General features: G+C 41.6%; 1 protein-coding gene and 1 long non-coding RNA gene across 2 annotated transcripts in view; one reads left to right on the top strand and one right to left on the bottom strand.

The window, feature by feature from the left end:
- The window catches only part of TBC1D22B (TBC1 domain family member 22B), a 1,162,021-nt gene extending 1,157,238 nt beyond the window's left edge, over positions 1 to 4,783 (bottom strand). The window contains exon 1 of the mRNA XM_044076529.1: positions 4,550 to 4,783. Coding sequence (XP_043932464.1) covers positions 4,550 to 4,614 — 65 coding nt within the window. The 5' untranslated portion in view covers positions 4,615 to 4,783. The remainder of the gene's footprint in view (positions 1 to 4,549) is intronic.
- Positions 4,784 to 4,892: 109 nt separating this feature from the next.
- LOC122805793 overlaps positions 4,893 to 13,362 on the top strand; it is a 309,107-nt gene continuing 300,637 nt past the window's right edge. Inside the window, exon 1 of the long non-coding RNA XR_006365449.1 lies at positions 4,893 to 5,017. This is a non-coding gene — a long non-coding RNA (uncharacterized LOC122805793). The remainder of the gene's footprint in view (positions 5,018 to 13,362) is intronic.

Genomic DNA, 13,362 nt, shown 5'->3' with positions numbered 1-13,362 from the left:
TGGAAAATATTAGGGTACAACCCAACATCCTAATAATGGCTGATTTCAACTAACCCACCATTAACTGGGAAAACTACTCATGTAATAACTCTTTTTCTCAACGTTTTCTGGAATTCATAAATTCCAACACCTTGGATCAACTTATCCACACCCCCACCAGGGGCAGCAATATCCTAGACCTGGTCATTACCAACATGGGCAACTGGTGTTCCACACCAGAGGTCAGTTCCTCACTGGTCAGATCCAACCACAAGCTAATCAACCTAGACATCCACATCCCACCCCCCCATTAGGGAAACCACCGTAAAAAATTTCTCCAAAGCCAACTTCACACTTCTTAAGACAGAAGTGGCAAACTTCACGACGCCCATGCTGACGGACAATAGAGGTAAGACTGCTGAATCCTACACAAATGCACTTTATAAGCACTTACCCGAGCGCATGGATCGTGCAATCCCTAACTGAACCAAGATGCTATCCTCCAAAAAAAAGGAAGCCAATCTGGTGGTCCCCCTGCCATAAACAAACTCTACAACAGAAGAAAAAACTGTTGCACAAAGAGAGTAAAATCCCATGATTGGAGGAACTCCCTGGTCAGACTCAGTAAGAAGCTGATATCCCTCATAAAATCCTCCAAAGCTAGTTATGAAAACAAAATTGCCACTGATTCTAAAGACAACCACAAAGCATTCTATAGTTATGTCAAGAATCTCAATGGCAACACTCAGATCTGCTCTGAGTTACAGCACAATGGCACTAAATATACAGAACCAACTAATATTGCCAACATCCTGGCAGATAGGTGCTAACTTTACCCCCTCACCCCCTAAAGGGCCCATCTCTATACCGGAAGAATGCAAAGTTCCTGTAATCACAGCTGCACAGGTAAAAAAACACACTCTCCAAAGCCAAGAACACAGCATCCATGGGACCTGACAACATCCCAGGCTGCGTTCTACACGAACTACAGAACGAACTGGCACCCCACCTAAGTACCATGTTCAATCATAGCCTCACCTCAGGCTTTGTGCCCACTGAATGGCGCACAGGAAAGGTTATCCCACTCCACAAAGGGGGCACCACCACAGACCCTGGGAACTACCGCCCCATCAGCCTGACGAGCCTGGTCTGCAAGGCAATGGAACATATCATCATGGAACTTATAAACAATAACATTGGTAACCTCCAAATTCTGGACCCTACCCTGTTCGGGTTTGTAAAAGGAAGATCAGGTCTCCTAAACTCCTAAAGACTTCTTTGAAGTGGTCACCAAAGCCTATTGGTAACCTCCAAATTCTGGACCCTACCCAGTTCGGGTTTGTAAAAGGAAGATCAGGTCTCCTAAACTCCTAAAGACTTCTTTGAAGCGGTCACCAAAGCCGTAGAAGAGGGTAAGGTGCTTCACACAGCCTATCTAGATGTCGCCAAGGTTTTTGACACCATCCCCCACTCTGGAATTATATATAAACTCACTAAACTAGGTATAAATCCCCATGTCACAAGATGGGTTGCCAACTGGCTCACTGACAGAACCTACACTGTGAAAATAGCGGACTCTAAATCCAACTTCAGACCAGTGACAAGTGGAGTACCATAGGGTTCAGTCCTGGGTCCTCTCCTGTTTGGTATCTACTTCTCTGAAGTGCAGGCTAACTCAGAAGGTCTTTGGCTAACAAAGTTCACAGATGACTGCAAACTAGGAGCCATAATCAAAAATCCTAACGATGTGGACATCCTACAAAACGGGCCTCATTGAGACAGATGCCTGGTGTCAAAGCCATGGTCTCAAGCTCAATGCCAAAAAGTGCATTGTCATCCTTTTTGGTAATAACTCTGCACCCATCAACTACCATATAGGCAATAGTCTACTCAACACCAAAAGTGTGATAAGAGACCTTGGGACACAGGTGGACAGTAGTCTCTCCTTTGATAATCACATTGCCACAGCAGTCAGGAAATCCTTCTATGTGGCACACCTCATCACAAAAGGTTTCTCATCCAGGAAAAAAGGTCGTCATTGTTCCCCTCTACTCATTACAGAGTACAACGCCCCTTTTGATATGTACCTCACAAGACATCGACAACAACTGTAAAGGCTGCAGAAATACCTCACAATGAGAATTACCAGCCTCAAATAGATGCCCTACGCAGACCGTCTCAAAAACTCCAGCTTTACTCTGTCGCATATTGCATACTCAGAGGCAATCTCTGTCCAAGGACATGCTCCACTTAAAGAAATCCCGCTCCCTCCGAGCTACACGCTCTAGGGACCTAAACCCTGTCACCACAATAAACAGAACATGCTGGAGGGATAGATTGCTGTCCCAGAGACTTCCCATACTCTATAACAAACTACCTATCTATATCAAACAAAGCTCCTCATTAGCACTCTTCCAGAAAAATTTTGATTGGATGGGAGATAGGAAATTCACCCCAGGGATCACTTCTGTGGCTCTGCTTGACAGGGGCAGAGGAAAATCATTTTCTTAGGTGGCAAAAGCCAGGGTACCATTTGGCTAGGCTTATATAGACCCTAGGGCCACATAGCCTAGTACCTACCTATGAACTAACTCTAAAGCCAATCCTAAAGCTGTAACACTAAAACAGTGCAACCCTAATTCTTACACCTAAAGCATCTTTAAAGTCTCTTCTATCAAACAGACTTCACTGGATTAGTGCATTGCTGGAGCACAGCATCCCTAACTTGTTGCTACAAGTAATCATTGCCAAAGCAAGCACTACAACGCAGCCTGCAGACATTGTTGACTACAGAAAACGTTGTAAGGATATGCAGATAATTAATTAATTAAAATGCATTTTAAATATCACTGAGTTCATAAATATGGAAACAGCATTTAATTTATTAACATTTGCTTTTCAGGGTAAAGTCCTGGTCCAAATGGGCCATCTTTTGGCTAGCTCAATGAATACTAAAAAAGCTGCACACTTGACATGTATATATGTAATACAATACATACAAAAGACAACATCATTTAAAATTTGAATTTCTAGTAAGACAGATTACAAAAAAATCCTTAATTATTTATTTATTATTATTTATTGCCATTTGTTGACCAGGAAAGTCCACTGGGTCAGGAACCCATTTTCACTGGAGGTCCAGGGAGAAAAGCTCCACAATTAATGCAGTCAAATAAAAATATAGACACTCGACAAAAAATTTTTTAAAAGTGGAAATATGCAAAAATTAAAAAACGGAAATTCTTCAAAACTACATGCACTAAATATAAAAGCATGGAGATGAAAATCTTTTTAGAAGTATGGTATGTTCATCACCTGGGATGTGTTTCTATACATACATGGTGAATGACAAAGACTACTGTATGACTGAAAACACTACGATGGAAAACTGCATACATCATTTAATAAACAGTTACATACTATGTTTAAGTGTTTAAAGAAATAGATTGCGCATGAGGGTTGGAAAGTAGTGGTTAGACAGTACTGCAGTATGGAAGAAGGTAAGCGCATTTAAAAAAAAAAAAAAAAAAAAAAAGGATTTGCAAAATTTTAATCTGAACTCAAAGCATGACTGGATTCTTTTTTAAAGAGGAAGTGATTCCAAAGTTAAAATTTAGATAGGCTGAATATACCTAGCACACTCAATTCATAGTTCGTATGTGAATTCTGTATTTTCTCCCTATTTAATAGTTGCGTCATGGCAGCAAAGGCTCAAAGAAAATACAACTACCAAAACCATAAAAGTAATTATAATGTACACCCTTCTAAAGTCACATATACCAGAATGCAGCACATAAGCATTGCCATATGAAGAGATTTTCATCACTTTTGCAAAATAAGAGAGTGATGAATAAAAGGGGTGGGTGGCTGCACTGCTGACTTACTGATACTAAAAACTTGTAAACATATGAAGAACAACAACACAATCCAGGAAAAGAAACTGAGAAATACAATGTGGCACGACAAGAAGATACAAAGACATAGCAGAAAATGTGAAGAGGTGGGGTAAAAACTTAAAACTAGCTTTCTTGTAGAGTTAATAAAGTTAGAAAATCTCTAGGTTGTAAAAGTTGTAAGTGTGTACTTTGCTTTGGGGAAAGATAGGTACATAGAAAAATATATTTCAACATTCAAAGTTTATCTTAAATAAACAGCAGACAAAAAGGATGTAGCAATGCCAACATCATATTACATTATGTGTTTGCAGGGAAACGCATGTATTCAGGAAAAAAAAACCGTTGCTGCACTGACTGGTGACATTAGGGAATATACAGCCAAGCTTTCAAACTCTTTCCTTGTCCTGCTACCTGCATACCCTACCGCAACGTGGTACTTGCCATGGTTACATATACACACACAGGACACAGCCATACAGTCCCACATATCCACTTTACTACTTCAACTCCCCCACAAAAAAGTCAAGGGGATGGGGGTTACAGATCCGGATCTATTTCATCCTGCCCCGCCCCTCAGAAATAAAGGAACAATTAGCAACAGGGACACCTTGCGCTCTGATTGCCCCAAAGGCACACAGCCACCAACGAGCTCCGCCCCCAGTTTCAGTACCTACCTTCCTGGTAATCGGGCCGGTCTTTTATTCCAAAACTGTCGTTTATTCTCACTAACTCCGGCCATCCTCTTCCCACCGGGCCGGTCGGTCCCGGTTGGTCCCACAACTATACTTCCTCAAACGTTCCGTACAGACACGCCCCTTGCCGTCTGCGCCGCCATGTTGTAGTTGGCATACGGAGAGACGCCATTGGACAGCGACATGAACTGTCTAGTGACCATCAGTCCCACCAATCCTGACATACGTATGTTACACTTACGTAGGCTAATACGACCAGGACCTCCGAGTCATGATGTCACCAAGTCGGGGCGGAGTTGCTCGCTGATGCCAGGTCATCGTTTTTCCCGCCACTTGGCATGTATTCTTCAGTATTAGTCGTCAGGCAACAGTGAGAGAGAATAGTCAAATATGGTCTTTCCCTTGGGCATTATTTTCTGCAGTAATGTGCCATACGCAGTGTGATGGCAGGTAGTATAAATTTCAGTCATTCATGCAAAAACAAATAGTAGAAACCAGAAAGATGGAAAAATGTAAATGTTTTTAACTTGTTAACGGTTCTTGAATTCCAGTGTAACTGTTGCACATAACTTTAAACGAAACGGCCAAACGCTTTTAAAATTATTATAATTATCAATGTGAGACATTTACAGAATAAGAGAATGTGAATTAATATACGTTTTTGAAGTAGGAGAATTCGATAGCTCTACTTATTGTCATTTAGTGTAATTCACCAAAAGGAATGTGTTAAGAGGGAGCTGCTAAAGTACTAATATGCTATTTTAGAAGTGAGAATTTAGGGAGGGGGAAGACATAAAATTTCAACACAGGTTACGTTTTCATCATTTTTGGCTTTCAAAGAACAGTTACACCCTAAATACATTTCCTTTGCTCTACTGTATTTCCATTTCTAGATGTTTCCCATGCTTTCAGATATTTAAAAAAAAGTCACCCAGAAGTTTCTCCCAGTCTGAAATTTCAGTCCTAGACTGCTTTCTCAGTGCATTTCAGGCTGAGGCTGAATTAAATCCCATGATACTTTATCTAGGAACTTGCCTACCTTGCAATTGCTTCACAATGCGTATCACATCTAAAAGAATTTTGCTAAGGAAAACAAAACCCAGTAATGTAACTATAGCACTTTTTTATTTCACACACTCTCATACTAAGTAAGCACTACATCCACCTACCACCCCTGTGAATATCCACTTCCCTTAAAGGCACAGCACTCCCTTATACTGTTCTAGCATGTCGAGTGGTAGATTACTGGCGTCCTCTCCACTTCAGCTGGTTAATCTGGACATCTTGAGACAATGCTACAATTGTCTCATGTAAACAGACAACCCTCTCCTCCTCCCAACAAACACAAATACATGTGAGAGATGCAACTATATAGCCAAACTGGAGGCTGAACTCTCTCAACTCAGGGCTGGCATGACCAGACAGGAGGAGATGGTAATCACACACACAACAAACCCAGTCCCACATAGACCTACCAAAACTGCAAACCAAACACATAAAAACACAAAGACATACTCGGAGGCTCTAATAAAAAACTTACCAAAACAACAGAGGCTCCCAAAGCAGACATCCAAAAATCCACCACCTCAAAACAAAACATATGCAACACATACTTCAATAAATCAGTGTGTCAACCAATCACAGCCCTTAAGGCCAAACACCATGCCTGATACACTAGTAATAGGTGACTCTATAGTCAGACACACTGATGTCCCGCTTACCAGGCTGAACAAGGAGAGGGTGACTGTAAGCTGCCTATTGGGAGCTAGGATCCGCCACATAACACACGCACTCAGGTCACTCCAAAGCAAGTACAAATATGACTCCGTCATTGTCCATGCTGGCGTGAATGACCTGAGACGTACCTCCCTGGACTACATGAAAAGAGACATAGAGGAGCTCTCTGATTATGTAGCCCAGGCTGGTATGACCCTGAGCAGCATCTTGCCCTCACCAAGAATGATGCCACAATGCAAAGACAAGATGATCAGCTTTAATAATTGGCTCAAGTACTGGTGTCATTCTAAGGGGATCCAATGTCTGTCTGCCTGGGATGACATGTTGGACAAGCCACGCTGCTTCGCAAGGGACGGCTTGCACCTGTCACCACTGGGCTTCCGGATATTGGCTAAGGCTCTTGCCACCCCCATAGTGCCTTTTTTAGGCAAGGCTCAAAAGACAAACCCACTCCTTAGAAAACAAAAATGGAAAAAAACTAAGGGTAATGCTGCTCAATGCCAGAAGTCTAAATCTCAAGATGAAGGCACTTGATGCACTCCTCAGTATGGAGAACATCGACGTCTGTGCAGTAACTGAAACCTGGTTCAAGGCTCCTGAGAGCACCCCAGCGCTACCAGGCTATACCTCGTATCATGCTTTTCGGCCCCAAAACCCGGGCCGAACCACAAAGGGAGGGGGAGTGTCCATATTCATCAAGGACACCCACACCTCCAGGTTAGTAGCAACACATGAAGCATCAGAGACCATAGAGGTGCAACTAACCATAGGCAAAACTGCTATACAACTGGTAGCATATTACAGACCACCCTCCCAATCTCAGGAACTCCACTCAGCCTTCCTGAAGACATTGGAGGATATGAATGTATCACAAAATACCATCATACTGGGAGACTTCAACTACCCAAACATAGATTGGGTACATTATTCTAACCGTAACACCCTAGCCCAAAGGTTCCTGGAATTCATAAATTCAAATGCATTGGAACAACTAGTCACCTCTCCCACTAGGGGAGATAATATACTAGACCTGATCATCACAAACATGGGGACAAAATGCTCCACACTGGAGGTATACCCCTCACTAGTGAGATCTGACCACAGACTAATCACCCTGGGTATACACATCCCACCTCCACCCCCAGCACAAAAGACCACAGTGAAAAACTTCTCAAAAGCAGACTTCACTCTTCTTAAGACTGAGATGGTATCCTTTAAGCCCACTGGGCCAGTGGATACCACATCCCACAATGCCGAATCCTTCACAAATGCTTTCTATGGACATCTCCAAGAATGCATTAATCATGCAATCCCAAATAAATCCAAGTCCCTCTCCACCAAAGGCAAGCGTCCTGTCTGGTGGACCTCAGCCATTAACAAATTGTATAACAAAAGAAGGAAGCTACTGCACAACAGAGCAAAATCCCATAAAGGGAAGACATCTCTGATCAACATTAGCAGAAAACTACGTTCTCTCATAAAAACATCCAAGGCCAACTTTGAGAAAAAAATCGCTAAGGACACTAAAGATAACCACAAAGCCTTCTTCAGCTATGTTAGAAACCTGTCGGAAACCCTCAGATATGCTCAGATTTAGTTCGCAACAACAAAAAATACACTGAACCCACAGATATTGCCAACATTCTGGCTGACAGGTTCAGTGCAAATTTCTCCCCTCCCTCACCCCCAAAAGAAGAAATACTTATCCCAGCTGAATGTAATCTCCCTGTCATCTCAGATGTCCAAGTGAGAACTGCCCTCAACAAAGCTAAAAGCACAGCATCAATGGGACCTGACGGTATCCCGGGTTGCGTGCTACGTGAACTCCAAGAGGAGCTAAACCCGCACATAAAAATGCTATTTAACCTTAGCCTTACTACAGGATATGTACCTGAACACTGGCGTACAGCAACAGTGGTCCCACTCCACAAAGGGGGTACCTCTACAGACCCTGGGAACTACCGCCCCATAAGCTTAACCAGCCTGGTCTGCAAAGCTATAGAAAGAATCATTATGGAACTCATAAACAGAGACATAGGGGACCTACAGACACTTGACCCCACCCAGTTCAGCTTTGTAAAGGGCAGATCCTGCCTTTTGAACCTGGTTGACTTTTTCGAAACAGTCACTAGAGCCATTGATGAGGGCAAAGCAGTCCATACAGCCTATTTGGACTTGGCTAAGGCCTTCGACACAATACCCCACTCAGGCATCATAGATAAACTCAACAGTTTAAATGTAAACCCTTATGTCACTAGATGGATTGCAAACTGGCTAAAAGACAGAACCCATAAAGTTAAAATCGCTGGAGCAATGTCAGACTCAAAGCCAGTCACAAGCGGTGTCCCACAGGGATCTGTCCTGGGGCCCCTCTTGTTCGGCATTTATTTCTCAGATGTTAAAGCAAACATGGGAGGGTTGTGGCTGACAAAGTTCGCAGATGACTGCAAACTAGGCGCCATAGTTGATACACCAGCGGACACATACATCCAACAAAAAGGCCTCACAGAAACGGTCATCTGGTGCCGGAGTCATGGCCTTAAACTAAATGCCAAAAAATGTATAGTCATCCCCTTTGGGAAAAACAAAGTACCCACAAATTATCACATAGACAGCAACCCACTGAGTACGAAAAAAGTAATCAGAGACCTAGGGACCCAAGTCGACAGCGACCTCTCATTTGGCACCCACGTTGCCAAAGTGGTTAGAAAAACATTCTACCTTGCACACCTCATCATGAAGGGATTCACATCCAGATCCAAGGATGTCATTGTACCCCTATACTCCTCCCTCATCAGACCCATGATTGAGTACAATGCCCCATTTGGTATGTACCTCACACGGCATTTGCAACAGCTGGAGAGACCACAAAAGTACCTCACCAAGAGGATCAAGGGTCTCCAACATATGTCTTATTCTGCCAGACTAAAGAAACTCCATCTCTATTCAGTAGCATACCGCCTGCTCAGAGGTGATCTCTGCCTGACGTGCAAGGCCATGTCCAATCAGGATCTGATGGACATGCTCCACCTCAAAAATCCAAATCCATCAGGACCACGAGAGCTAAAGACTTAAACCTCGGCACAAGTATGAATAGGACATGCTGGAGGGATAGATTCATAACCCAGAGGCTTCCCATGCTTTGGAACAAGATCCCAGTTCATGTTAGGCAGAGCCCCTCACTGACTCTCTTCAAGAGAAATCTTGATGAGTGGTTGGGAGATCGTAAGTTTACCCCAGGGGTCACATCTGTGTCACTGCTAGACAGGGGCACAGTAAACTAATTCTATTATATAAGGGGACCTTCATTGTGTCACTACTAGACAGAGGCACAGTATTCTAAATCTATTCTGTGCATTTTTGTACCATTTCATGGGGTGGCGAAAGCCACATCACTATGGCTAGGCTTACAAATGCCCCAGGGCAGATAGCCTAGTACTAAACTATGAAACCCACTAAGGCTATAAGGATATTCAGTCTTAATATTCCCAACTTGTTTTATTATGAGCTGATATAAAAAGATGTGTGATTTATTTTCCTGGGGCTTTAAACATGCTAAATCTCATAATCTGAAGATGAATAAGCACAATTACCATTGAGAACAAACAACTTCACTAATTTGCTGAACTTTGCAATCTCAGAAATACAACACTATAGCAGACTTGGAATAAAGGCAAAACTGAAACTCACAAAATATCACTTTTTTCATAGGTTCATACTAGGCTATCTGCCCTAGGGCATTTATAAGCCTAGCCAGAGTGTGTTTGGCTTTCGCCACCCATTTTAAAATAATTTTGCTATGCCCTTTTTCGAGGTTAGTATACTGTCAGATACCCGGGGTAAACCTGCGATCTCCCATCCACTTATCAAGATTCCTCTTGAAGAGAGTCAATGAGGGACTCTGCCTAACCTAGACTGGGATTTTATTCCAGAGTGAAGGGAGCCTCTGGGTTATGAATCTGTCCCTCCAGCATGTCCTATTTATTTCAGTGCTGAGGTCCAAGTCTCTCGAGCGCGTAGCTCGATGGGATTTGGATTTTCTGAGGTGCAGCATGTCCATTAATTCCGGGTTGGACATGGCTTTATACGTCAGGCACAGATCGCCTCTGAGCAGGCAGTATGCCACTGAGTAGAGCTGGAGTTTCTTTAACCGGGCAGCATATGGCATCTGTTTGAGCCCTTTGATCCTCTTGGTGAGGTACTTTTGGGGTCTTTCCAGTTGCTGCAGGTGTCTGGTAAGGTACATCCCAAAAGGGGCATTGTACTCAATTATGGGCCTGATGAGCTCAGTTATTTCTTTGAGAGACTAGATAACCCTGAACAGTGCCATAACAATATTCCTGTTAAATTATTGAGTACAGGAACCCTAACCAGAAGAAGGAGGTTTTTATGTATCATGTTCACAAAAGCAATGGACAGGAAACATGAGCAAGTTAGAAACAGCAACTAACACTGAGGACAATTGCTATGAGGTCTATTTCCTAGGAGAAAGTAGACATTGATACTACACTGCCTGCATTAGATTGAGAAGAAGCAGTGCCTTCTGTCTGATAATAAATTGACCCGTAGAAAATTAAGGTTGGTTGAACTCCAGGTAAGCCAGATAAACTTTGAAATGTACAATGTGAAGATGATACCAGGACAAGGAAAATATATCTAGACTTGTAGGGAAGAAGCCAAAAAACTGCTACCACATTTCACCCATACTTTGAATTACAAACTGATTTATTGTACGGAGTGAGGACAGAGAAGAAGTTGTACAGTAACTGTTAGTTAGTGCCCATACTTTTCATTTCAGAAACCTGGTGATGATCATATTGTCATATACTATATATATATATATATATATATATATATATCTCAATAATAGGAAACAGTCGGTAAAATGGCAAAATGCGCAATCTATCAAAAAACAACATAGGAGTCCCTCAGGTTTCCATTCTAGGGCCACTACTTTTCAATATTTTTATCAATGACCTTCACAAAGTCTCTTAACTAGGTAACTTGATCCAATATGCTGATGATTCGACAATTATTTCTTCCGCCACTAACTTCTCTGACCTTCTCAATATAACCCAAAAAGCTTTTACTTCAGTAGAAACATGGCTAAATAATTCTCAACTACTACTAAACTCCAAAAAAAAAACAAAACTACTCCTATTCACTTCAAAACCACCAAACACAGACTTTAAGATTTTTTTCTAAGGATGGAAGTGAAATAGAAATAACTAGAACTGTCAAACTATTAGGTATAACAATAGATGACAAACTTACCTTTGAACTACATATTCATAACACAATAAAAAAGTACACTTCAAATTAGGCAAACTATATAGGCACAAATTATACCTCAACAAGCAAACCAAAGCTAAACTAGCAAGTACCTACTCCTCCCTTCCCTTCTTTATGGAAGTGCTATCTTTACCAACCTACTTTCATCCCTTAGGAATAAACTGCAATCTTGCTATTATAAAATAGCTAAATTTGCCTCAGGAAAACCAAACCGTACACACCACTGTGAAGCAATTGCAGAACTCAACTGGCTCGAATTCCAAGCCATCTTTCTTATATCCAGCTAACATTAACACATAAATTACTTTTCAAACCCCACCTCTGCCCAGCACTTCACTCAGTCGTACAAACTTACACTCCTGCTCGGTCATTTAGATCCTCTCAGAAACAACTAATAAAGGTTATAAAGCCAAACAAAAGAGCTGGACAAAGTCTATACTCCGATAATATAGCCAAACTTTGGAACACATTACCCTCCCATATAACTAATGGAATCTTCTAAACTCTTTAAATCATCACTCAAACTACACTACCAAAATAACTTTTCTTGTCACTGTAAAATAACCAAACCTCCATAGCCTTCCCACCTCATGCTAAACCATCCCACAGGGCAATCTTAACTTACCTCTGTATATATTGCTGCCCTTTACTGCCTGACCTTTTCTCTCCTTCTCCCTATCTCTTGCTGCCCTTTACTGCCTGACTTTTCCTTCCTTCCCCTTACCTCTTGCTACACTATTCTTTGTGACACTTACAACTTACCTCACTATATACCTCTGCCCCTTTACTCATAGGCTTTACTCTCTCCTTTGCTTGAAACTTTCTGTGAATTTTTATCTGAAGATGGAACTATGAATATGTTCTCTTAATGTACTATATTGAATGTACTACCATTATGGTATATAATGTGCAATTTTTTTTAAAACTCTAAAATGTCTTAATGTTTCTTTTTGAATGTACTACCATGGAGCTTTTCTCCCCGGGCCTTCACTGAAAATGGGTCAATGGCCCAGTGGACTTCCCCGGTCAACAAATGTCAATAAATAAATAATAAAATACTAGGAGGGGCACTTGGGTAAGGATCAGACTAAATATTTACTGGCCAGGAATAATGAAAGAAGTTCAGAATTTCTGTGCTCGATTTCCTCAGTGCAAAAACACAGCTACTTACTCAGGCTTAAACAATCCTATTGATTGCAAAGACACTTATAGAGGTGCCATTTGAATGTTTTACTTTGGACATCCTTGGACCACTGTTAAAGTCTCCAACGGGTTTTAATACATTTTGGTTATTTTGCACTAAGCAGCTTAGTTCCCTGAAAGTATTCCCCTATGTAAGGCCAGTGCTAAATCTATAGCTAGGTAGTAGGTGTTTTTATTTACTAGAGTATAGACACCTAAGGAAATACCAACGAGGAGTTTCAATTTTTGTCCAGAATAATGAACCAGCTGTGACATTGCTTTAAAGTCAAGCAATTAGGAACCTGAATGTATCATTCCCAAAACATTGAATTAGTGGAGTGTTTTCACTGAACATTAAAGTCCATGCTGAGAAAAGGTACTGAAGATGGTCTTGTTTGCCATTAGAGGAGTACAACAAGCCTTGCTAAGGATTCATCGTTTTGCGTTTTTATATGACAGACACTCTCGTGGATTGTTAGATATTACCAGAGAAAGTCAGGAAGATCAGAAAACCCCATTTAAAGGTATCATAGGTCACTATATCAACTTGCAAAATAGGGTGGCAATCATGATGACCAAAGTAA

The sequence above is a fragment of the Protopterus annectens genome, chromosome 7.part0 (assembly GCF_019279795.1).
Source record: "Protopterus annectens isolate FY-2018-M chromosome 7.part0, PAN1.0, whole genome shotgun sequence".
Taxonomy (NCBI): Eukaryota; Metazoa; Chordata; order Ceratodontiformes; family Protopteridae; genus Protopterus; species Protopterus annectens.
This window is presented reverse-complemented; position numbering and strand designations above follow the sequence as displayed.